Below are 26,320 nucleotides of genomic sequence, written 5' to 3'. Positions count from 1 at the left end.
TTGGGTTCTTGGTCAGCTCCCTGACCAAGGCCCTTCCCCCCCGTGACCTCAGTTTGGCAGAGTGGCCAACTCTAGGAAGAGTCTTGGTGTTTCCAAACTTCTTCTGTTTAAGAATGATGGAGACCACGGTGTTCTTGGGGACCTTCAATGATAGACATTTTTTGGTACCCTTCCCCAGACCTGTGCCTCCACATAATCCTATCTCGGCGCTCTACAGACAATTCCTTTGAACTCATAGCTTGGTTTTTGCTCTGACATACACTTTCAACTGCGGTACCTTATATAGACAGGTGTGTGCCTTTCCAAATCATGTCCAATCAATTGAATGTATCACAGGTGGACTCCAAGTTGTAGAAACATCTCAAGGATGATCAATTGAAACAGGATGCACCTGAGCTCAATTTCGAGTCTCATAGCAAAAGGTCTGAATACTTACAGTGGGGCAAAAAATAATTTAGTCAGCCACCAATTGTGCAAGTTCTCCCACTTAAAAAGATGAGAGAGTCCTGTAATTTTCATCATAGGTACACTTCAACTATGACAGACAAAATGAGGGGGAAAAAAATCCAGAAAATCACATTGTAGGATTTTTAATGAATTTATATGCATAATATGGTGGAAAATAGGTATTTGGTCACCTACAAACAAGCAAGATTTCTGGCTCTCACAGACCTGTAACATCTTCTTTAAGAGGCTCCTCTGTCCTCCACTCGTTACCTGTATTAATGGCACCTGTTTGAACTTGTTATCAGTATAAAAGACACCTGTCCACAACCTCAAACAGTCACACTCCAAACTCCACTATGGACAAGACCAAAGAGCTGTCAAATGACACCAGAAACAAAATTGTAGACCTGCACCAGGCTGGGAAGACTGAATCTGCAATAGGTAAGCAGCTTGGTTTGAAGAAATCAACTGTGGGAGCAATTATTAGGAAATGGAAGACATACAAGACCACTGATAATCTCCCTCGATCTGGGGCTCCACGCAAGACCTCACCGCGTGGGGTCAAAATGATCCCAAGAGCGGTGAGCAAAAATCCCAGAACCACACGGGGGGACCTAATGAATGACCGGCAGAGAGCTGGGACCAAAGTAACAAAGCCTACCATCAGTAACACACTACGCCACCAGGGACTCAAATCCTGCAGTGCCAGACTTGTCCCCCTGCTTAAGCCAGTACATGTCCAGGCCCGTCTAAAGTTTGCTAGAGAGCATTTGGATGATCCAGAAGAAGATTGGGAGAATGTCATATGGTCAGATGAAACCAAAATAGAACTTTTTGGTAAAAACTCAACTCGTCGTGTTTGGAGGACAAAGAATGCTGAGTTGCATCCAAAGAACACCATACCTACTGTGAAGCATGGGGGTGGAAACATCATATTTTGGGGCTGTTTTTCTGCAAAAGGACCAGGACGACTGATCCGTGTAAAGGAAAGAATGAATGGGGCCATTTATCGTGAGATTTTGAGCAAGGGCATTGAAGATGAAACGTGGCTGGGTCTTTCAGCATGACAATGATCCCAAACACAACGCCCGGGCAACGAAGGAGTGGCTTCGTAAGAAGCATTTCAAGGTCCTGGAGTGGCCTAGACAGTCTCCAGATCTCAACCCCATAGAAAATCTTTGGAGGGATTGAAAGTCCGTGTTGCCCAGCAACAGCCCCAAAACATCACTGCTCAAGAGGAGATCTGCATGGAGGAATTGGCCAAAATACCAGCAACAGTGTGTGAAAACCTTGTGAAGACTTACAGAAAACATTTGACCTCTGTCATTGCCAACAAAGGGTATATAACAAAGTATTGAGATAAACTTTTGTTATTGACGAAATAGTTATTTTCCACCATAATTTGCAAATAAATTCATTAAAAATGTGATTTTCTGGAGAAAAAAAAATCTCATTTTGTCTGTCATAGTTGAAGTGTACCTATGATAAATTACAGGCTTCTCTCATCTTTTTAAGTGGGAGAACTTGCACAATTGGTGGCTGACTAAATACTTTTTTGCCCCACTGTATGGAAATAAGGTATTTCCGTTTTGTTTTTAATAAATACATGTGCAAACATTTCTAAAAACCTATCTTCGCTTTGTCATTATGGGGTATTGTGTGTTGACTGTAGAGGATTTTTGTTTAATTTAATACATTTAGAATAAGGCTGTAACGTAACAAAATGTGGAAAAAGTCAAGGAGTCTGAATACTTTCCGAAGGCACTGTACCTGCATTAGACAATAAATTGATTTCTTTACACATTAATGGTAATTCTTTAATAGTAGATCTTATACATGACTTCTCTTACAGGTTGGTGTGCTTCATTAGACTGTATTTTGGTACATTAAGAAGGAAAGATAAGGAGATATGGTGATTATTTGAGGAAAAAGAAAACAAACACCTGGCAGAGAGAAATGATTTTAGATTATCTTGGTGGTTATCCCTCTCATTAGAATTTGTTAATGCACATCTAACACCTAACAGGGTACTGCACAACTTAAATTATTAAGAAGGAAACAATCATGTTAACGCATTTTGATTTATTCCAAGCCATAGTCACAAAATTAATGATAAATCATCCATAATTATCAATAAAACCAAAAATGAAATTAAACAACTTATCAATTCAGATATTTAAGCATTTGTTTTCATTAGAAAATGCACTTTTTAAAATAAATGTATGAATGCTCCATATCAGTTCATCAAGAGAAAATGCCTTAATATTTAAAGTGTTTTTTTCCTTCAATATTACTGCACACTTTCATATTGCGCTTTTATACTGTATTAAATCCTTGTTGATTTTTTAGGCATATAAATAAATATCCTTTTAAAAATTGTTTTCACCCTTTGAATACAAATATAGATAACAAGCTTGACCACCAGCATTTCCTTTGCATTTTTCATGTGAAATTCTGGTATAACTTTGTTGTTGAAGTAGCCATCATAATGCCTAAAAAAACAACACACTGGAATCCCCCTGAAATGTTCCCCATCTTCTGCTTCATCTAAGCCTGGTGGCAGAGCAAGCGAAGGATTTAACCTGCAATGACAGGCGTAAAATCAGTCATGTCATAACATTGTGCTGGCACTATGAAAGCCACCACAGGAAAAAGACTACCAAGATGTTTTAACTGTAGTTTGGCTACCTTAAAGTGGTATTCTTTCACTATCAAGAATGAATATCACATGAAAATAAAGCCAATGAATAGGGATTTAACCATGGTCATTTATGGAACTATCGTCAAATAATTTTATGGTAGGCCTTTTAATTTCTGAAACTTATGCGATCACAATCTTTGTTAAATGACTTGGGTGGTTGAAAGGCATTCGTGCAGACTCTTCTACCTGATGAAATCACAGATGGATCTTAGGTAAGTGCAACTATAACCACATATTATTCTACAATGACTGAGGTGCCCGGTGGAAAAGAAAGCACTATGCAATGATAGCTGAATATAGCCTACTGTAATATCATGTCTCAAACTACCATCCTGGTTTTGTAAAATCAGTGTGAATGACTATTTAAGAGAACACCACGAGATGATATTCCTATCAGACTTAAGTACCTACATGTAATAAAAATATATACAACATATATACCCTGTCAACAATATAAGATGTATTGGAATGAGTCACACTGAAGTTGATGATGCGGATTCTCTTTTCCCTTTGAACAGTAAGAATATAATTGCACAATAAATACCTACAATGGACTTCATCATGCATTTTAAATGAACAAAAATAAAATGGAAATAAATACTCAAAAACAATACAAGACTGATGAATCTGGCCAACATTTTACTTGAAAAAAAAAAAAAAAACTCATAAAATGCCCATTAAGGTCACAGTGAACTGTAGGACACAACCAGATTTGGCATAAAGATCAATGTATGACTAGTGCTTCCTCAGTTTTAAATGTGGACACAAATGTTCTGTTAGTTTTTCCTTGAAACTCACGGTTCCCTTTTCCATTGTCCAAGGATTAGTAGAGGTCACAAAAATATTCTCACAGATCAAGAGATAGGAAGGTGTTTTGGTTTCTCTCAGGTTCCAAAGGTGTGTCATTCGCTGTGGTAGTTGTGTTGGTAGTTGTCATTGCAGTCATACAGGTAAAGTGATTACAACAGTACAGTCATCAATGAGATGCTCACAAGCTAAATGTTTGACAATCCAAATACTCGTGTTCAGCTTTCCCTTAAGAGTCACAATTGAAATACAATGGCGCTTCTCAAAAAAATATCTTTCTAAAATATATCTCTTCTCTATTTCCTAAAGGGAGTTAACCTGCTGAAGCTCTGCCAGAAGGGAGACTTGCACCTTTCAGGTTCAGGGAATTCAAATTCTGATTGTTCCATGCCGTCTCCTACCAAGTACTGTCCTGGATTCATGGGGTCCATAGGAGGGGGGTATCCAGGGGGCACAGATCTATGGCCTACACATGGGAGGAGAGAGATATTAAGGAGGAGAGAGATGCACTATAGATGGACTAAAAACAAAAACTGTTAGTTAACTAATTTGGGAAAGTATGCATTTACCTTTTTGCTTGGTCATTCTTCGCACTGTCATCGCTGCTTGTCGCTTCTGATACTCTGATATCTCAAACCCTGAAAAATATAAAGAAATGTTATATTCATTCACCATTTTAAATTTGTTGTACAAATTAACATTTCTTTCACATACACACCTATTTTTTCATCCTCTTGCACCATCTTGCGTTCTTCGTGAAAAGCTTTTAGCCAGCGAAGTTTCTCCTCCAGCTTCTTGGCCAGGAAGATGTGGATCTCGTCGGAGTCCTTATTACTCAGCTTGAACGCATTCTTCACACTCACATTGAAGTCATCATCTCGCCCATCCACAGCATCAACTAAATTGTACCTGTCCATATCCATGCGGCCCTTGTAGTACAGGATGTCTCGTCGAATTAAGTCCTGAGGGAAAAGTAAGGGAGTGAGGAGTGGAAGGGAAAAATAAAGTAGAGTGGATTCTAATTTACTTTGAATTATCTACACCAGTGCTTTGAACAATAGTGAGACACTGCAAAACCCAGGTAACAGACAGGTAGGAAATGAAAAGGCTTGAATTCCTGGCAGCCAGGAAGAAATAAGTACATTTTTACTAATTGCAGCCTATCAATTTCCCTGTGGTAGACAGGGTTCCATGCAATCACCCTGATGAATAATGCACTTTGCTGTAAACAGCTGCTCCTGATTCCAGGTGTCCCATCCCCATTAGTGATGTTTCTGCTGCGTACTATATATTCCTGTCCCCTCAGAGAGCTTGTGTCACACATGTCCCAGCGGTAGCAGTAAACTCAGAGACACAACAGCCCTGTGTACTGTACTGTAAGCCTGTCAGCTTCCTCTAGCTCCCCTTTGGACATGACGGCCTTATGTTACAACACTGTTGTCATCCACCTCAGGAGCAGGAATCAATCACAGTGCTGAGGGGATGGAGATAAAAGGTAAGACCTCACAGACAAGCAGGAACGAATCTCCATCCAGTTCTGTTACAACAAGTACCACAGGGTCAATTTTCAGGAGCTGAATTAAAGAAGTGTTCCTGACCATTTTAATTTCAAACTACAAATTGCACTGTGACAATATATCACACAGAATTTCCCTCTGAGATGTTTGTGAGCTACCCACCACATTTGATAGTTGTGTTGGTAGTTGTCATTGCAGTCATACAGGTAAAGTGATTACAACAGTACAGTCATCAATGAGATGCTCACAAGCTAAATGTCCTGTGTGGCTCAGTCGGTAGAGCATGGCGCTTACAACGCCAAGCGTCGTGGGTTCGATTCCCGCTGGGGCCACCCATATGCAAAAAGTAGTGGCCCCAGCCGACTTGTAAGTCGCTTTGGACAAAAGCGTCTGCTAAATGGGATATATTATTATATTATTATATTATATATTATTGAATGACAGCTTTTACGAAGACTCCTACTAATCGGCCTAATTCATGGGATTGATTGTGGGTTTAAGAACTAAACACTTCATGAATTGAGAATTTCTTAGCATGACCTTTGAGAATCTCTCAACACATGTTGAGCTATTGGATGCATTTCAGAACTTCGTAAATGTGTCTTTTTTTCTTGAGATGCTTATTTTTTTTAACAGTTTAAGTTTTGTGTATATGACTCAAGTAGTCAGAATTGGGGAGTAAAGAGGAAATGCTGTCATAAAAACTACTATCAAACAAGCCTGTTCGGCCATAAAAACGGCAGTTATAATGTCCTAAGCTGTGTCTTTGTCACCACAGTGGTGAGGCTAAGCATTTTCTCATACAAGCCTGTGACTTTCTGTTTCACACAATAAATCATTACCCCTTAGGTACATTCATCTGGTGACTTGACTCTTTCAAGCAGTGACCTTCATTTGCCTTGAACCTGGGAGTGTAACTAAGGGTACAAACACACGTACTGATTTTGCTGCCATGTTTTATTCAAACAAACAAACTGACCGGTTGATCACATTCTAAACAAATTCATGCCAACTCTGTCTGCTAAAGAGAGGGGTTACATAGGCAATATGTACACCTGGGAGTGTCAAGACTGGTTCCGATCAATTAAATAGCATTTGTGATCCAGATGTGGCCACCTTACCTTTTTACACAGAACCATCTGATGGTCGAACAGGAAGAAGACCCTGGTCTGACTCCGCCCATATGGCTGGTAGATCCATGACATCTCCCCAGTGTAGACCAGCTCTGTACTCCTGTCTAGAATATCATCCCCCTACACAGAGAAATACAAGACGGTTAGATATTTAAACAGGATCAATAACACAGTCTGTGATACATAGTCAAGAAAACGGAATCCTTTTATGCTTATGACGTTAGCAAAGTGACTGATAAGATACTGACTAGTAAGACAGGCTTCCTCTGTTTAAGACAGGCTTCCGCTTCCTCAAATACATAGACGGTGACAAAGTAGAACTCTGGTGGGTTTGATTTTTTTTTTTGCTTGACATAATTACAGTACCTCAGTGATTGTGCAACTCTGGAAAAACTCTTCAACTAGGTCAGAGTGGCCTGCTAATGCTAGCTCTCTCACATTGAATACAGGCTCGAGTCTAGCAACACAGATCCTTATACTTCCTTTTCTCACTCCTGATTAACTTCATCCCGATGAAACGGAGTGCTTCAAAATGCACCGCATCTGACAGTCTGTTTTCTTATTTTATCAAAAGAGTACATACTCCAAAAGGAGCAATTGATATATTCTCCTTTGGAAGAAACAACTTCTTGCCTCTAAGCCTTCATAGAAGGTCTACGTGACAGCTTATCAAAATATTTGCATTGTAAAATACATTGTGTTTCAAACTCTGACCAAAACATGCTAGTAGCAAAGGAGTGAGTTGACATAGCCAAATCATTAACTAAAAACGGCTTGTTGTATGTGTTTTCCACAGTACTTGTTAGTTCCTCAGCCATGTCACCCTGTCTCAGTCCTACCTCCCAGTCCAGCACAGACGCCTGCCACTGTGCTATCTTGTCAATGTTTTCCAGGCGACGCTTCCTCTCGTTAATCTGCTGAGTGACGTTCCGCATGACAGCCAGCGCTGCAGCGACGTAACGGTAGTCACTACGAGAGGGGAGGAGACACAATGTTATAGTGGGGGTGACCAAGTAGGAGGAATAGGTCAACAAAAGAACTGTATAGTCAGGCATGCATACCGTGCCACATCTCTATCACAGCTTCACTGCACAAAACAACAATACTTTAAGTTTAGCATCCACGTCTAGGATCCTCACATATTAATGAAAGATCCTCAAGTCTCATACTGGCCAATTAACCTGAGAGCATAAAATACCAATCATTCCAGCAGGATCTTTATCAGTATAAACAATGCTTCATCATGACACAGAGGTGAATGTAAATATTTGATGTGACATTGAGACTAAGGGACAGGTACCTGTGCTCCTGGACAGTGTACTTGAGAAGCTCTGCCAGCTGCAGAGGGTACTTGCAGATCTTCTGGACAGGCGTGAGCAGGAAGCCATCAATGGCGATGTCAATCATCTGCTGCACCAGGCGACACGCCTCAAAGAAATGCTGATAGCGGCCATCCTTCATCAGCCGAGAGAGCTCCATGCAGGCATCCACGTGGTTGTTGCAGTACTCTGAGTAGATCCAAAAGCCATCTTGCTGCAACAGATAAACGTGTACACAGTATGTTTGAAATGCTGAAACGAGCTGAATTTTCTTTTCTTTTTTTGGAGTTAACAAAATAGTGAGGGTGCACTACTGCCTTAAGTTACCATTGAAATGAATAACCAAAGGGAACTGTGAAATGCCCCATCATCAAGGTTCTCAGAAGTATGAAAAATGATGAGAATCCAATGGCCATGTAGATATGATACACAAGATTTACTCAAACCTATTTGAGGGATTACATTTAAAAAAACACTTGAAATCCTGAGAGATACAAAAATGCTTACATGCTCTAGGAAGCAGGGACCTATTTCACTGAGATGAGGTTCTTCTGTATTGTACTGCTTCTCCAGGTCTCTGACAAAGCCCATTTGAAACCTGTAGATATCTTCAATGTTCCCAAATATGACCCTCAACTGGTCATCATTGAACATGTCTCTTCTTTTTTTACATTGCCGGAAGTAACCCTGAGGCAACAAAGAAAAACAAATGGTTTTGATCCAATATTATGCATTTGAAATTATAGTATTTCATTGATGTTGCATGGCATCTCATATGATTTTTTTATTTACTGCAGGGTGTCATGTAAAAATCTTCCCAGCATGAAATAGTTCCCAATCGCCGTGATTGTAACGTCATGTAAAATTTCTCCCAACTTGAAAATATTCCCAGTTCAATAATTGCACATGCGTCTCTTTAAGTGGATGGCGGAGCTAGGCAGATATTTCTTTCGCCCCCTCCCGTAGCGCCCAAGTCTTTACACTGGCAACATATCTCTCCTCACATCAACATTCAGCACTTAGACGCGTGAGTCTGGGTGTATACAGCCGACCTCACGCCTCAACAAGCTTCTGATTGGTCAGTGTCAATACTCCTGGCCACCATTGAATGGCAGATGTGTGAAGCAAATGCGCATTCTCACAGAACAGTTTTCGAGGTCAAGACAGGGTGAGAGAAACATCTGCACGAGCGCAGCCATCCACATAAAGACCTGCGCGTGCAATTATTGAACTGGGAACTATTTCACACTGTGAATATTTGTACATGACACAGGGCATTCAAACAGTTTTGTCTGAGTTTAAAAAAGGCATCAGAACCAATGACTGAATCATAATCATTGTTTATTCCCTGTTTAATTTCCCATCAAATGTATTTTTCTAACCACATTTTTCCCAGATTAGATCTCGAGGGAAATAAAAGGCAGGGAAGATGGCTCCAGCTCTATAAGCAAGAGTCTCAGTTATGTAACTCATCCCCTCTGTGGGAGCTCATTTCTCCAATAACATTTCAAGTCATTCATGAAAAATCATATAGTTTCACACTTAAGGGACCCATCACGCTTCAATAGGCATTCCCAGTCACCTAGACATTACGATTTGCCATGTGATGTTGCTTACACAATTTATGTTTTCTCTGCGTCATTTTGGGGGTTTCGAAGCACATTGTGATTATGTAATATTTATGTGGGAACAGAGGGAAAACTGATGAAAAACGTCTGATTGGATAACAGCTTTTTGAGTACTTTTTCATGTCCTCTCCTGGGTGTGTTGTTTGACGGAGACAGGTGGTGCGTGAAGAGATGGAGTGCTTGTTTCTATATATGCTGGGAAAGAGTGGTGTGGGATGGGAGGGATGCTATTTCTGAGCCCACAACCAGCACTTACGGGTCAGCCATCGCTTCTAATCTCTCACTAAAACACTGTAGCATGTCACTACTCTTTAGAACATAATTGACTGAAGTTTGCCTTTAGACACATTTTGTTCCTAGTCCATGGAAAGCACTGTACTGCATAATCTAAATCTGCACAAGAGCTGTTATAGCACTGTGGAAATATTGGATATACAGTTTATTGGGTACTTAGATAAATACACTTTTTTCATGCCAATTTAATATTTCATTTGGATAATCACTAATAATCTGTCTTCTCTTGCTATGAAGTGGTTGGGTAATGGCCTAAAACAAGGTAATTGTCTAAAACAGAGATAGGCAACTCGAGACGTCATTAAAAAAACTGCACTCCCTTCCCCAACACATTTTTTTTCTTCACATGACCCTCACTTTGTACTGTAAAAAATGTTGCACATCCTCCCCCCTCAAAATGTACTCAACAATTATGATTACCACCATAAATAACCATAACTGTAGCAACCGTTGTATTTATACATGAAGTTATAGACTTTACCACTTTCGCATGGTTTTGTGTCACAGTCAGTTTATTGTCAGGGCAACGCTCCAGAAGGTTAAGGGTTCGCAGACAACGACCGAAAAATAGACAACAACAAAAATTACTCTCGTTACACTACGTTCAGAATCGGCTGCAGACAATGATCAGCTAGGGGGAAATTCGTTTAACATTTTATGATATCTATAAATTATATAAAATAGATGCAACGAATTTTCCACTAACAGTTTTCTGTGCCAATGCACCACACACAACTAATAAGCAACGCATAACCGCATAACGACTTGGAACGCTTATCATCATGGTTTGCGTTGTCAACACATCTCAAGTATCAGATACTGCAAGCTCCTTGCTACTATCTAATCAATGCAACATTATCCCACCATTGGCTAGCTACTAATAGCTTAAAAAGACAAACCTAACACAATATATGCCAATTAATTTCCAGTAATAATGCCCTGTCTGTGTTGTGTGTGTTTATGTGTATCACTCCGTGTGTAGCCAGTTGATATGATAACCGTCTTGTGTTTTAACAGAAATACTTTCTCCAAAACCTTCTAAATTAAATGTTAACTGCAAAGTAGGCTTACCTAGCAGAAGTGTATCATGAGGAAGTATATCATTTGTATATATTATTTGCAAAGTTTGCCAAGAAATGAACAGCAGCAGAACAGAACCATCACTAGACCTGCACATTATACCGCACATTCAACGCTCACCATATGCACAATTAAAGGGCCAGATGCGCAATTAAAGGGGAATTCGGGGGATAAAATCTCAGATTTTATCGTGCCCCTGTCACGCCCTGACCTTAGAGAGCCATTTTATTTCTCTATTTGGTTAGGTCAGGGTGTGATGTGGGGTGGGGCATTCTATTTTGAAAACTTGAAAACAAGTGAGTACATTGGATTGTGGTGTTGTAGGCTAGACTTGGTAGGATCATTTTATTGTCCATAAACAAGATCAATTGTTTTTTTTAAAGCTCCGTGTCTTCACTGTTCTTTAATGCCCAGTGACGCACCTGGCCTCCTCACTGCCTATCAGCTATTCCTCCATCTTGTTGATTGATATGGAAAATTGGTGCAGATAGATTTAAATAATTTTATGTGTGGTATGATTGATAGTTAACCTATTGCAGATCTGGACAAACGATCCAACAACCACTATTGTCACTATCGATAGAGGGCAGGATAGACAGTTGACTGGTAGACTATATTGATCTGTTGTATAGTAAGCATGTGGAAAAGCATAGTGCATAAAGGTGTCTGCATACTAAGTTCAGTTTGCTCCTAGCAGAACTCAACCTGGTGAAGTGAACATCTGTGCCTCGCATATTCCCATAAAAGAACGCTTGTAAAGAAAAAAACGGCAATAGGACTGTTTGTCCCTCTTAAGATGCCATAGCCAGTATACACACCTCAAAATATCCGGAATGAATCTAAGATAAATCAAGAAACTGCAATTAATTTTGTTTTTGCAGTTTTTTTGACATCTGCAGTATTTCCCAAGTGAAAAAATTTGCATGAAAACAGGTTGTCTTTCATTGAATGACAACAAACACTTAATTGAGGAATCCCTACTATTGACCAATCACCGATGAAGGGGCGTAAAACCCTTGCCAAAGACCAAAACAAACAAAAATGTCTAAAATATTTTGCCCCCAACAAAATGTCACTTAGGGGCCCCAAAAGACTAGGGCTGGCCCTGATTGCATGTAAGATGTTTTATTGTTACATACACCGGAGAAGTGTGTTGTTTTACAGGGTGAGCCATAGTAGTACGGCACCCCTGGAGCAAATTAGGGTTACGTGCCTTAATCAAAGGAACATCAACAGATTTTTCACCTTGTTGGCTCGGGTATTTGAATCAGCGAGCACCCTTTCATTTACTAGCCCAACACTAGGTTATATGGATACGTAGACCCGTGACCCACTGTGGCCCCTCATGACATTTTCAGATTTTTTTGTGGCCCCCACCCCACGCCCATCCATAGTCTATAACTTCTGCTTCACGTATGCCCTTCTGTCTTTGGAAGATCTCTAGCCAGCCAAGCCTACCTCACATATGTCCTTCAGGTGTTTGATGTAGTGACGCTCTGTGCTCATGATCTCGTTGATTACATTGGCCCTCATCTGGTCTCTGTTCTGGACGGTTTGGCCCAGGCAAAGACAGTCGCTGCTGCTGGGGCTGGCCTCCGCATGCCCATTCTGGACCTCACTGGGGCTGGGGCTAGCCCCCTCAACTGTCTCTACCGTCGTGCTCTCCTCCTGGTTCACCCACAGCTGAGGATGGCAGAACACAACATGTCAGCCTGGACAAATAAACAGTAGCATCAACAATCAGGGTTCGGGTTGTAAGTGATCTAAAATATTTTTTAAATACAAAACAACAACACCACATTAATTCCAAAGCCATGGGGCCTTTTCTCCCTATTCAAATTCATTTTCAATGCCACTTCTTCAGTTTAAATTGAACAATGTGTGTCATAATTCGATTTTTCAAAAACGCGTTAAAAAAGTATAGAAATATCCATATCAGGCCTTCATTCCTCTGATGCACCCGTAAAACAGGTACCTGTTCAAAAAACATTGTAATTTATCTTGAATTCTAACGAAGCCTTTACATTGAAGAGTTGGGTTGGGAATTGCCAGGGACCTCACTATAGGTCTGCTGTAGAGGGACAAGAGAGAGCCACGATAACGAGTTTTAATTATGGAAATAAAAGTGCTGAAGACAAATTAGCTCCCTATTTAAAAAGAAGATGGAGAACAAGCTATGAAGGAAACATACTGGAGTTTGATGCAGGTACAGCCAACTAGCGCAAAAGTAATATTGCAATATTGTCAAAACGATACGATATGATATATTGTCAAAAATAATATTGCGATATGTAACTGTATCGATGGAATAGGTTGAGCAAAAGCAACAGTATGCATCAAAACTAGAAAAAGAAACAAGCATGAAATTGCAGGTTAGGCTGAGTACATCACTGTGACTGCACAATAGAGCTTTAAGCATGAGCGCTCACAAGATGTAAGGCAGTGACACAGGGAATTTAAAACAGAGCTTTGCTACTAATAAATGGGACAGTTGATAGACTGCACAGCACAATCCCTGTGTTTCAACTGTGGCTCCTGACAGTCTGTTTCCAGCAATGTTCAAATTGACAGTGTTGGGGAGTAGTGAATTACATGTAGTTCAATTAGTAATTTACCTACATTTTGCAGTATCTTGGTGGCAGTTGAACTCAATACAAATCTTGGTAGTGTTTTCAGTAGTTATTACTTTTTTGCCATGTAGCGGTGTAGAAAACAACTGGAACAACACAACATTTTTTTCTAACCCAAAAAATAAGGGTGAAGTAGACAATAATTTCCTTTCTTTTTCAGCATCAGACCTGCCAAATTCTCACTTGAAACAGAGTTGTTGTGTTTAATTGGTAGCTTGGTAAACTATATTTTCAGAGTAGCTTCCCCAACACTGCAAATTGATAGGGATACAACCTTAACATGCTATAACTTAATATAATGAACAATATGGGTCCACACAAGTTTAAACTTCTCAGTCTCAAAATGAGCAGTAGCCAATTAAAATAATCTACGTGGTTGCACTTGATACAACGCTAAATGTATAGCTGTTCCCATAACATAACCTGCCACATTTAGCACGATGCTAACCTGACCAGCAGGCCAGTGATTATTTCCTGTAACAAATTTCCGCATCAGCCTATCAAAGATCTTATACTTTATATCCACCAACCAATGGCATTTCTTAAAATAGGTCAACTTGGCCACCAGGGGGATATTTTAAACCTCCAAATTCAAGGTTTACTTATGTTCCACTTAGTATGTCACAATTGTAGTGTGCCAATATTGCATGGTGCTGATTTTCCGCTATATGACAAAATGTCATGTTTTTCACACACATCCATGTGCTTTTACGGGAAAAAAATAAAGGAGGTCTATACAACATTTACGTTTAACATACAACTTTTTTTTAAATTTGAAGAGCCTTATGGTCTTGTCAAATAGCTGTCATGTACCTCTATTATTATTGCTGCCAGGTAGCATATACCAGTGAACTGTAAATCTGCAGGATACGGTAACAGTGGGTTTGAGGCCCCCTTGTGTCTCACAAAGATGCAGCGGTTGGAACAAAAAATCTAAAATGTGGACTGATCAGACCAGATTTCCACTGGTCTAATGTCCGTTGCTCATGTTTCTTGGCAAAAGAAAGTCTCTTATTCTTAATGGTGTCCTTTAGTAGTGGTTTCTTTACAGCAATTTGACCATGAAGGCCTGATTCATCCAGTATCCTCTGAACAGTTGATGTTGAGATGTCTGTTGAACTCTGTGAAGCGTTTTTTTGGGCTGCAACCTAAGGTGCAGTTAACTCTAATGAACTTTTCCTCTGCAGCAGAAGTAACTAGCCTAGTGGTTAGAGTGTTGGGCCAGTAACCTGAAACGTTGCTGGATCGAATCCCTGAGCTGACAAGGCGTAAATCTGTTGTTCTGCCCCTGAACAAAGCAGTTAGCCCACTATTCCCTAAAGATGTTGATTAAGGCAGCCTCCGCACCTCTCTGATTCAGAGGGGTTGGGTTAAACGTGGAAGACACATTTCAGTTAAAGGCATTCAGTTGTACAACTGACTAGGTATCCACCTTTCCTAACTCTGGGTCTTCCTTTCCTGTGGCGGTCCTCATGAGAGCCAGGTTCATCATAGCGCTTGATGGTTTTTGCGACTGCACTTGAAGAAACATTCAAAGTTCTTGAATTTTGACTTTCATGGCTTAAAGTAATGATGGGCTGTTGTTTCTCTATGCTTACTTGAGCTCTTCTTGTCATAATATGGATTTGGTCTTTTACCAAATAGGGCTATCTTCTGTATACCACCCCAACCTTGTCACAAGACAACTGATTGGCACAAACGCATTAAGAAGGAAAGAAATTCCACAACTTAACTTTTAACAAGGCACACCTGTTAATTGAAATGCATTCCAGGTGAAAACCTCATGAAGCTGGTTGAGAGAATGCCAAGAGTGTGCAAAGCTGTCATCAAGGCAAAGGGTGGCAATGTTGATGAATGTCAAATAAAAAAAAATATTTTCATTTTTGTAACACTTTTTTGGTTACTACATGAGTCCATGTGTTATTTTTTAGTTTTGATGTATTCACTATTATTCATCTACAATGTAGAAAATAGTTTAAAAAAATAGTAAAAATAAACCCCGGAATGAGTAGGTGTGTCCAAACTCTTGACTGGTACAGTACATATTATTCAATCATTGCATCCATACTGGTTCTATTTGTGACGGTTGATGCACTGCAAGTCCTGCCTCTCCCATCTCATTCTGGTCAGCATGTTAGCGCCTGGCTACGCATACTCTCGTTGACGCGCGCGCAAGCAGTATGTGTGCAATGATTGAATAACATGTATGTGCACATTTATTTTGCAACGGTGGTGTGGTTAGCATGTATGTCTGGCAGGTTATCCTATGGGAAAAGCTAACATGTAGCGTTGTATCACATGCAACTACGTCAACAATTTCAATTGGCTGATGGGCATTTTGAGAACTTCTACTTTTTCTAATGTTCGCAAGTATGGATGCGATAAATATATACCATATAGTTCTGTACATGAACAGTTTGCTTATATTCACATCGAACCCCAATATCAGGAGCCACTAGAACAGGTGACCCTGGGACCCCCATCATACGATTTTTGTTCACATGTTTTGTCTTATCAGGTGAATGATAATGGCAAGGAGAAGTAATCAACATTTTAAAATTAATACATTTGGTAGATAGTTTTTCATTGTTTTGACCTCCCCACATTATAATATACAAACGGTCAAGAAATAACATTGTATTACAAAAGGGATAAAACCATGAAACAATGAACATGATGTCCTTCTACACAGTATTCATTGTTTGATTAAAATCTGATACCTCCTAGTTGAGGGAGTTGGAGGAGTTGTGAGCGCATTAGTGCATTGGTTGCTTGAAGGCATCTCAAGGAATGAACTGTCACTTTGTGTAATCCTCAAAGAGAACTAATTTTAGCAACCTTGCCAGAGGACACGGGGTAGGTAGCTGACTCCTAATAAACATCTACACAATCATGATGTTTTTCAGGAAAAATACACATTACAAAGCCAGCCATGATGCAACTGTATTGTTAATGGGCACATTTCCCTCTAGGATATGAAGGTACTATTTTCCCATAGAATTAGCTTATAATTTCTTGTCACATAAATAAAATCAAACACAAACTCTAGCAATCACTGAGTAAGATGAGATCAGTTAGTAGATTCAGTCAAATAAAAAAAAGATGAGGTTGAAGCATTTACTCATTTACTTAGAGTTTAGCTCAATCGTAATGACAGATAGTGGGGTCCGAAATTATTGACACCCTTGATAAAGATGAGCAATAATGACTGTATAAAATAAATAATTCAAATATTGTATGTTAATAGAATTGGGAAATGATATTATTTTATACAAATACAATTGCTCAGAGAATGATCATACCCCCAAGACATGGTAAAAACCTGAGTTATTGGTAATTGTGAGAGGTTACTATGTCTTGTAGGAAAACTAAATATACAAAAGTATGTGGACACCCCTTCAAATTAGTGGATTCGGCTATTTCAGGCACACCTGTTGCTAACAGGATTATAAAATCGAGCACACAGCCATACAATCTCCATAGACAATAATAGGCATTATAATGACCTTACTGAAGAGCTCAGTGACTTTCAAAGTGGCACTGTCATAGGATGCCACCTTTCCAACAAGTCAGTTCGTCAAATGTCTGCACTGCTAGAGCTGCCCCAGTCAACTATAGGTGCTGTTATTGTGAAGTGGAAACGTCTAGGATCAACAACGGCTTAGCTGCGAAGTGGTAGGCCACACAAGCTCACAGAACGGGACCAGCAAGTGCTGAAGAGAGTAGCGTGTGAAAATTGTCTGTCCTCAATTGCAACACTCACTACAGAGTTCCCAACTGCCTCTGGAAGCAACGTCAGCACAAGAACTGTTCGTCTGGAGCTTAACAAAAATGGGTTTCCATGGCAAAGCAACCGCACACAAGCCTAAGATCACCATGCGCAATGCCAAGCGTCAGCTGGAGTGGTGTAAAGCTCAATGCCATTGGAAACACTCTCTCTGGAGTGATTAATCACACTTCACCATCTGGCAGTCCAACAGAGGAATCTGGGTATGGTGGATGCCAAGAGAACACTACCTGCCCCAATAGATAGTGCCAACAGTAAAGTTTGGTGGAGGAGGAATGAAGGGAAATCTTGTGAGGGGAAATCGTAATGCTACAGCATACAATGACATTCTAGACAATTCTATGCTTCCAACTTTGTGGCAACAGTTTGGGGAATGCCCTTTCCTGCTTCAGCATGACAATGCCCCGGTACACAAAGCAAGGTCCATACAGAAATGGTTTGTTGAGATCGGTGTGGAAGAACATGACTGACCTCCACAGAGCCCTGACCTGAACCCCATCGAACACCTTTGGGACGAAGTGGAACACCGACTGCGAGCCAAGCCTAATTGCCCAACATCAGTGCTCGACCTCAGTAATGCCCTTGTAGCTGAATGGAAGCAAGTCCCTGCAGCAATGTTCCAACATCTAGTGGAAAGCTGTTAAGGGTGGAGGCTGTTATAGCAGTAAAGGGGGGACCAACTCCATATTAATGCCCATGATTTTGGAACGAGATGTTTGATGAGCAGGTGTCCACATACTTTTGGTCATGTAATATTATATTCTTATTTACAGTACAACTGACTCCAAAATGACACAATACATTATTAATCATTCATTTCTATTGGACACAAAATAATCTGAAACACAACCAAAACAAACTGCAAATGCATCTAATAGAGTCACAAGCTTGATGTAATCATTGTGTGCTAGGAATATGAGACCAAATACTAAACGTTTGACTACATTATTTATAAGAATCTTTAGGGGTGTCAATAATTCTTACCCCTACCTTTTTGAGAAAAAACAATACTTGTTAAACAAAATATATTTCTCTGAACAATTGTATTAATATAGCTCAATATTTGAATTATTTATTTCATACAGTCATTATTGCTTATCTTGATCAAGGGTGTCAATCATTTTAGACCCTACTGTATCTGACTGTTTGTTTGCAAATATGAGATAGTTGTGGTCAGTAAACCTATATCTATATTACAAACACTAGACCCAACCATAACATACATAGAGTCACGGGACCCTTCTGAGATTGATTTTAAATATGCATGTGGCCATACAGAATTCACATATGGCCTGTGCTGTAAGTAATCTTTTCCAGACATCAGGTCTCAGTGCTTGATGGTTCTGTGTACACAGTATATCTCAGCCTGAGTACATTGTCCACGGGTGTCTATTTAGAGCCCACTCTCTCTGTTTCCTTGGACCAGTGGACAAAAGCTGCATGGTCAATTCATAGGATGGGCACAATAATCCAGAAATGCTCTTAAGATTTTAGAAAATGTATGTTCCTGAAAATAACTTCCAACATGACAACAAATCCGGTAACATAAAATAACCATTAAATAGCTTTTATTTGAGTCACTCATCAAGCCCTGTTCGTTTTATCCACCTGTTTGATATGCCCTGTCCTCTGCTAAAAGGTTGGTCATACATGTTTCATCATTCAGATCTGAGAAGAATCAGTGCCTCATTGCTCGCTTTTCAGTTGAGTGAGAGTGCAGAGAGTGAGAAAAAGAGAGTAAGTGAGAGTGAGAAAGAGAGTGTTGTTTGAGATACTATAGTTTGACCGTAATGCTATTACAAGCTTGACACTTGAAGCATGGTGATGTCTGCAAATGGAAGCAGTAGTATAAAGCGACAGGATGTTAGATATGGGGTGGTCCAATGTGCAGTGAGATGCTAGTTAAAACAGTTGCTTTGAAATACTTGCTGAAACTATTAAACGCACCTTGGTAGTTGTGTTTTGGAACCTTGGAGCTGCTATAGGGTTGATATAGAAAACCTGTTTTGTTTGAGGTTGTGGTGGGTGGGGTTCAACCTTTGGAGAGAAAAACATGACATACCTCGTTCAGACTCATTTTTACAGTTGGCAGATGGAGAAGGCTAGTAGTGATAACCCCGCAATGTAATAACTCCTCACTTTTCTGAAGTCTTCTTGTTTTCACAGTATTTCAATTGGAGACTAGTAAATATTTTTAGATCCTGTGAGATTAGCATGGCATAATCGTATTTTGATCTATATCAAAATATCATCATCATCACCCAAGCCTAAAATATCTGCCCTCAAAACAGGGCAGTGAATCAACGATAATTATCAATGATAAGGCAATGGCAAAGGATAATCCATTGGAGCATTGAGAATAGGTGGTAAACCCTAGTGTACTTGTTGAGGGGCAAGACACGGTGCAGCAGAGAATGAGAAAATCTTTGATGGCTCCACTCACCCTCACAAAGCTGGCTGGGAACCATCCTTCTTCATCATCAATCTGTCCCCACCACCAGTCCTTATTTGATGCATCGAGGACCTTGATGACATCCCCTGCCTTAAATGCCAACTCCCTGTCGGCCATGGTGACATGATCCCATACTGCCTCAGCGCTGACGATGGATCCTCCACTGATCAACTGTGGGTGAGGGGTGAGGGGAGAGAGGGGTTGAGGTAGGGGAGGGGAGAGAAGGGAAGTGAGAGAGAATAGGGGAAATGGGGAATTGGGGTGAGAGTGGGTAGAGAGAAAAGGTGAAGGAAGGTAGTGAGAGGAGTAGTGGTGAGGGAGAGGACGGTAAGGGCTCATTAGTACTTTTACAAGGGCAGGAGGGCACTGTCAAGTCTTGGTGACAATATCTGAGTTTCAAACCAATTGATCTACTTATTGCTTTTTTTAAAGTATTATTATACATTTTTAAATATATATATATATATATATATATATATATATATATATATATATATATATATATATATATATTTTAATACAAATTACCAGTATTATAAAGAGTTACACATCTTTGATTCAGTGAAATGACTCTAACACATGAGGTGTTATAATCAATGCCAAAGTGATAAGCAATGGTGGTGTGGGGGCTGTGCTTTGGCAAAGTGGGTGGGGTTATATCCTTCCTGTTTTGCCCTGTCTGGGGGTATCATCGGATGGGGCCACAGTGTCTCCTGACCCTCCTGTCTCAGCCTCCAGTATTTATGCTGCAGTAGTTTATGTGTCAGGGGGCTAGGGTCAGTTTGTTATATCTGGAGTACTTCTCCTGTCTTATCCGGTGTCCTGTGTGAATTTAAGTATGCTCTCTCTAATTCTCTTTTTCTCTCTTTCTTTCTCTCTCTCTCGGAGGATCTGAGCCCTAGGACCACGCCTCAGGACTACCTGGCATGATGACTCCTTGCTGTCCCCAGTCCACCTGGCCGTGCTGCTGCTCCAGTTTCAACTGTTCTGCCTGTGATTATTATTATTTGACCATGCTGGTCATTTATGAACATCTTGGCCATGTTCTGTTATAATCTCCACCCGGCACAGCGAGAAGAGGACTGGCCACCCCTCATAGCCTGGTTCCTCTCTAGGTTTCGGCCTTTCTAGGGAGTTTTTCCTAGCCACCGTGCTTCTACACCTGCATTGCTTGCTGTTTGGGGTTTTAGGCTGGGTTTCTGTACAGCACTTTGAGATATCAGCTGATGTACGAAGGGCTATATAAATAAATTTGGATGACGACTGCCTTGCTCAGGGGTAGACCGACAGATTTTTACTACATCAGCTCAGGGATTCAATCCAGTAACCTTTTGGTAACTGGCCCAATGGTCTAACCACTAGGCTACCTGCCATTCCATGTAGACACCCCAGTTTCGATCCCCCAAAGACCTCATACCATAAATGGACACTGGTCTCTAAAATATGAGTAAGTATAACATCCAGTAGTGGGTAGAGAAGTCTCAAGGATGATACCCTAACAGACACATGCCTATTTTTGATTTATTTCACCTTTATTTAACCAGGTAGGCCAGTTGAGAACAAGTTCTCATTTACAACTGCGACCTGGCCAAGATTAAGCAAAGCACTGCGACAAAAAACAACACAGAGTTACACATAGTATAAACAAATGTACAGTCAATAACACAATAGAAAAATCTATATTACAGTGTGTGCAAATGGAGTAAGGAGGTAAGGCAATAAATAGGCCATAGTAGTGAACTAATTACAATTTAGCAAATTAACACAAGTGATAGATGTGCAGATGATGATGTGCAAGTAGAAATACTGGTGTACAAAAGAGCAAAAAAAGTAAATAAAAACAATATGGAGATGAGGTAGGTAGTTGGGTGGGCTATTTACAGATGGGTTATGTACAGCTGCAGCAATCGGTAAACTGCTCAGATTGATTATGCTTAAAGTTAGTGAGGGAGATATAAGTCTCCAACTTCAGCGATATTTGAAATTCGTTCCAGTCATTGGCAGCAGAGAACTGGGAAGAAAGCTGGCCAAAGTGGGTGTTGGCTTTGGGGATGACCAGAGATATACCTACTGGAGCGCGTGCTACGGGTGGGTGTTGTTATGGTGACCAGTGAGCTGAGATAAGGCAGAGAGCTTTACCTAGCAAAGACTTACAGATGACCTGGAGCCAGTGGGTCTGGCGACGAATATGTAGCGAGGGCCAGCCGACGAGAGCATACAGGTCGCAGTGGTGGGTGGTATATGGGGCTTTGGTGACAAAACGGATGGCACTGTGATAGACGGGTGGCACTGTGGGGCGGCAGGGTAGCCTAGTGGTTAGAGAGTTGGACTAGTAACCGGAAGGTTGCAAGTTCAAACCCCCGAGCTGACAAGGTACAAATCTGTCGTTCTGGCAGTTAACCCACTGTTCCGAGGCCATCATTGAAAATAATAATTTGTTCTTAACTGACTTGCCTAGTTAAAGAAAGGTAAAATAAAAAGACTGCATCCAGTTTGCTGAGTAGAGTGTTGGAGGCTGTTTTGTAAATGACATCGCCGAAGGTGAGGATCGGTAGGATAGTCAGTTTTACAAGGGTATGTTTACCAGCGTGAGTGAAGGAGGCTTTGTTACGAAATAGGATGCCGATTCTAGAATAAATTAGGGATTGGAGATGCTTAATATGAGTCTGGAAGTTTACAGTCTAGCCAGACACCTAGGTATTTGTAGTTGTCCCCATACTCTAAGTCAGAACCGTCCAGAGTAGGGATTCTAGTCTGTCTGCTCACTCTCAGAGAATACCTCCTTCTACAGATTATCAATCTCAATCTGGGGTTTAGACATTAAAGTGGGGACAACTAAAACTGTCCCAAAAAATAATGAAGTCCCATGAAGAGGAATGATTGCATTTATATTTTCCCATCTGTATTGCCATTGTAAAAGCCAGGTCAAACAAAATAAATTCACAGTTTGACAACCCTATTAATTGCATCACCCACAGGGATTTAAATATTACACTTTTGCCACTTTTTGTCTAGCCCCTCCCTCTCACGAAATGGCCCTAGATTTGTGGGAAAAATCTGTAATTGGCCTTATTATGCCTAAAACAGATTTACTGTACATAAAACACTTTTCCTCTGTGTAAAAGTCAATGTTACATAAGATGATCAGTAGTACATTGTTCAGTCACACTACTACAAAAAGCAGTTAAATAAGGCCAAAAAGAGTAATATTCCATCTTCTTCCAAATATTTTCTTGACTCAACATTTAACATTTTACATTAAAGTGTAAAAACCTGAATATGAACATAAACTATTGCTAACCTATTGCTCTAAAGAGCTTTGTGTATGTAGTTGGCTGGAGTGTGGTGGAGGCTATAGGGATCAGGAGAACCATACTGAAACAGGGTGCAGATTGGTAGATGCTACATTGGTGCCGTGACCCAGATTACACAGCTGAGCTGCACTATCGGCTGGCCAATAAATCCCTAAATCATATCCGCTCTGTTTGGAGTGACTGTTTTTCTCATAATCCAAAACAAACTTTGGCATAATTTATATTTTACTCAACAGTGTTTCTCTAATATATTATGTATAGAAAAACTCTAATTGACCTACCCTCCATTCACACTTTAATGTCATGATCTATTCCAGGCCAAATTACTTTATGTATGAACATAATTAACATTTCTTTAAACAAAGATTTATGGAATAGACCACAGGTCTAAAGACCACAGGTGCCCTGCCTGAGCTCCACCTCCAATCCTAATAACATGAGTGAATGAAAAAAAGGTGATATCTCAAACTATGAGAGATACAACAGTTTGAAAACAGACAGTAATCCCTCACCGTTATATACTAATTAACAAGTCAACATGTCCCCTGATAAGTGTCAAGAGAGCTCGCTCTCCACTATAACTCACATGCTCAAGAACAGAAAGGGGTATTTTTAGCTCCACATGCATCTCCATGTGAATGCACCCCTGACTTCATTAAATATGCACACCCGTTTTGATATGACAACCTGTATTTGGCTTCCTCATAATACAATTAATGAATAACCCTGTCTTTTTAAAATAATGTCTGCATAGGCGTACTGACAGTAATACTGTTATTACACTAGAGCAGAGCATTCCCCTTTTGCAATACAGCTTTTTTTTATCTCCTGTGAGACTCGATACATCACCATTTATTTAACTGGGATCCTGTAATATGAACAGCACTGTAAGCAGTCAATACAACAGGGAGGTCTTTGCATTAAGTTGCAAACAAACACACACACACACAACAAAAACATGCTGTTACATACATAGCATCTGTAGAATTGTCACTATGAAAACGCAAACTGTATTATATTACTTCTACATAAAAAAAGAATATCCACATAACCATTCGTCATACTATTTAGGCCTACCAATTCGCATAAACTAAAAGCAATATTTCGAGATATCCTATAGGCTACGTCATAAAATACAACATTATGAGGCACCATGGGGCCTACTGTGAGGTAGGCCTACAGTAGAAGCATGGAAGTATATACATAAAAAACACTTCAATATCAATGTAAAACCATTACAAAACGGGTCAATATTTAAACACTAAACACTACATTCGATAATACATTATATTATTAGGCTACTGGATAGCTCGTTTACAGTAGGCTAGGTGATGCTGTTTTTGCATTGTGCCCAGTAGCTCTGAGACCCAAATGGCATGGTCAGTAGTTTACAAAACGCAATCTACAGACTGGAGAATACAGTTATTCTATTTAATTATATTATTTTAGCGCATGTGAGTCGCATCTTTTCAATCCTACCAGATCAAGAAGATTATGTGATAAGAATATATTTATTTCAAACGAGCACCATATTGCCAACGCCAAGTAATCAACAGAACAGGATTTTACTGAAAAACATTGCCTCTCCCACATCGCATGCATAGATGTGTTTTACAACATGCCAATAAAATACATTTACAACGAGAGAACGCCGAGACAAGGAACAATTCCTAACAATCTTATAACACCGATCTGGAGCCCGCGACTGCCATATGCCATTGATGGCCGACATGCTAAATAAAATGTAAACCACAAACAAGATATGGTAATATAGAATATACCAGCGCCATTCATATCGTGATGAGGCCATGTTGAAGCCCTGTGTGTACTTCCATAAGAACACGCATTCACTCCCACTTCCTCGCCTCCACTGCACGCCGTGCGTACTTTAGTGCGGGCTGTGATTATCCATACGCGCACTGAGGCACAGTATCAGCAACCACCAACCACACAAACAAAAGCATCGCATACGATAATTACGACCATGCAAATTATCATTTTCATATCCAAGGTCATAATGTAGAGCATGAGCTCTGCAACATTTAATCGGTTAAGGTGCATATTGCTGTACACCAACATTTTGTGACTGTTCATAATTCTATCCAAACGCAAGGAAACATTTCTGGTAAAATCTCTAGCTACCTCCTCTTTCACATATTGTATTCATACGTATAACTCTCTTACAGAATCATCATCCTCACCATCATCATCCTCATCATCATCAGAGTCTGCACCGTTAGTTCCCCTTCCACTCTGACACCCGTAGTCCGCTAGTTTCCTGATTTGCCGACTTGAATGCCGTTTTTCATTAGGAGTAGGGGTCTTTGCATGCACTACAATTGTGATGGTAACGTAGGCACTGTAGAACGCTACTGCTGCAACTCTCCCTGCGTAGCGGGGAGCAAAAACCTGGGCGGTGCTTCGTGCATAGAGGAACAAACCACAGGCACTCATTGGGGGCTCATTATGGTTCCTATCTATGCTTCAAACTGGGAGTCCTAACCTCGTGATGCTTGCTCATCAAAATATAGTTAAAACCACGGACCAGAAATATTAAATCATAATAAGAGGAACATAGACACTGTATGGGGGTTACATTGGCCTGTGCCAGTTGGCAATACAAATGTCGTAATTTCATTATATGCCTAGGCTACTGTAATCATTGATAATAGTAATAAAAACAGGCAGGTTTTTGTAAAGAGAAATATTGACATCCACCCACGTGGACCATTCTACACAAATCAAAAAGTAACAGAGGTCTTAACAGTAGAATAACTACTTTGTAATTTATCTCAGTAGAGATTAATCTCTCCTCTTGGCTCCTGTGCACCTGTCACTCCAAATCCCCATGCACTCTGAGCTGATTGTTCACTGGCCCCATCGCTGTCACTCCTGTAGCTCTCTCTCACAAGCATGATGAGAGAAGTGCATGGTTGCACTATCAGCCTTGGATCTCAGACTTCCACCAACACAAACTTCAGGGGGAAAAACTCACAGAACTCATAAGGATAAAGAAGAATAGAATTGAACAATAATTCAAATAAGATATATGAAAGCAACACAACACAGGATGAGGAGAAAACATGCTTTGGGCTAATAGCACAAGTGGATGAGGATAAGTAGCACCTCTGCTGTTCCAACACCCATACAGATGATTTTGAGGGGTCATAACAAAACCAGGTGGACCATACACTGAGTCCTCATGGGGGAG

The 26,320-nt window shown here is 40.3% G+C and overlaps 1 protein-coding gene and 1 non-coding gene across 4 annotated transcripts; one reads left to right on the top strand and one right to left on the bottom strand.

Annotated features, from left to right (window-relative positions):
• Positions 1–2,514: 2,514 nt before the first annotated feature.
• Positions 2,515–25,400, bottom strand: LOC135548427 (rho guanine nucleotide exchange factor 9-like). Of its 3 annotated transcripts, none has more exons than XM_064978021.1 (11): positions 25,311–25,400; positions 19,787–19,966; positions 19,291–19,380; positions 12,385–12,609; positions 8,432–8,611; positions 7,906–8,138; positions 7,445–7,574; positions 6,594–6,725; positions 4,674–4,917; positions 4,525–4,593; positions 2,515–4,421 (listed from the first exon to the last, which is right to left on the bottom strand). In XM_064978021.1, exons 1-11 carry the CDS (start codon positions 25,329–25,331, stop codon positions 4,252–4,254), a joined length of 1,674 nt encoding a protein of 557 aa, XP_064834093.1. In that variant the 5' UTR covers positions 25,332–25,400; the 3' UTR covers positions 2,515–4,251. The 3 variants fall into 3 exon arrangements, with proteins under 3 accessions (XP_064834093.1, XP_064834095.1, XP_064834096.1); XM_064978023.1 differs by having other exon boundaries at positions 25,294–25,359; XM_064978024.1 differs by lacking the exon at positions 19,291–19,380.
• trnav-uac (transfer RNA valine (anticodon UAC)) lies at positions 5,735–5,804 on the top strand. Its single transcript has one exon. It is a non-coding gene; the product is annotated as a tRNA-Val (tRNA).
• Positions 25,401–26,320: the final 920 nt, after the last annotated feature.

This window comes from Oncorhynchus masou, chromosome 11 (assembly GCF_036934945.1).
Source record: "Oncorhynchus masou masou isolate Uvic2021 chromosome 11, UVic_Omas_1.1, whole genome shotgun sequence".
Lineage (NCBI taxonomy): Eukaryota > Metazoa > Chordata > Actinopteri > Salmoniformes > Salmonidae > Oncorhynchus > Oncorhynchus masou.
This window is presented reverse-complemented; position numbering and strand designations above follow the sequence as displayed.

Coding starts and splice junctions, on each gene's coding strand:
- LOC135548427 (XM_064978021.1), bottom strand. CDS start 25,331: ATGATGATGAGGATGATGATG. Junction 19,967..25,310: donor TGATGATGAGGATGATGATG/GTGAGGATGATG, acceptor CCTCACCCACAG/TTGATCAGTGGAGGATCCAT. Junction 8,612..12,384: donor ACCTGAAGGACATATGTGAG/GTAGGCTTGGCT, acceptor TTGTTGCCTCAG/GGTTACTTCCGGCAATGTAA.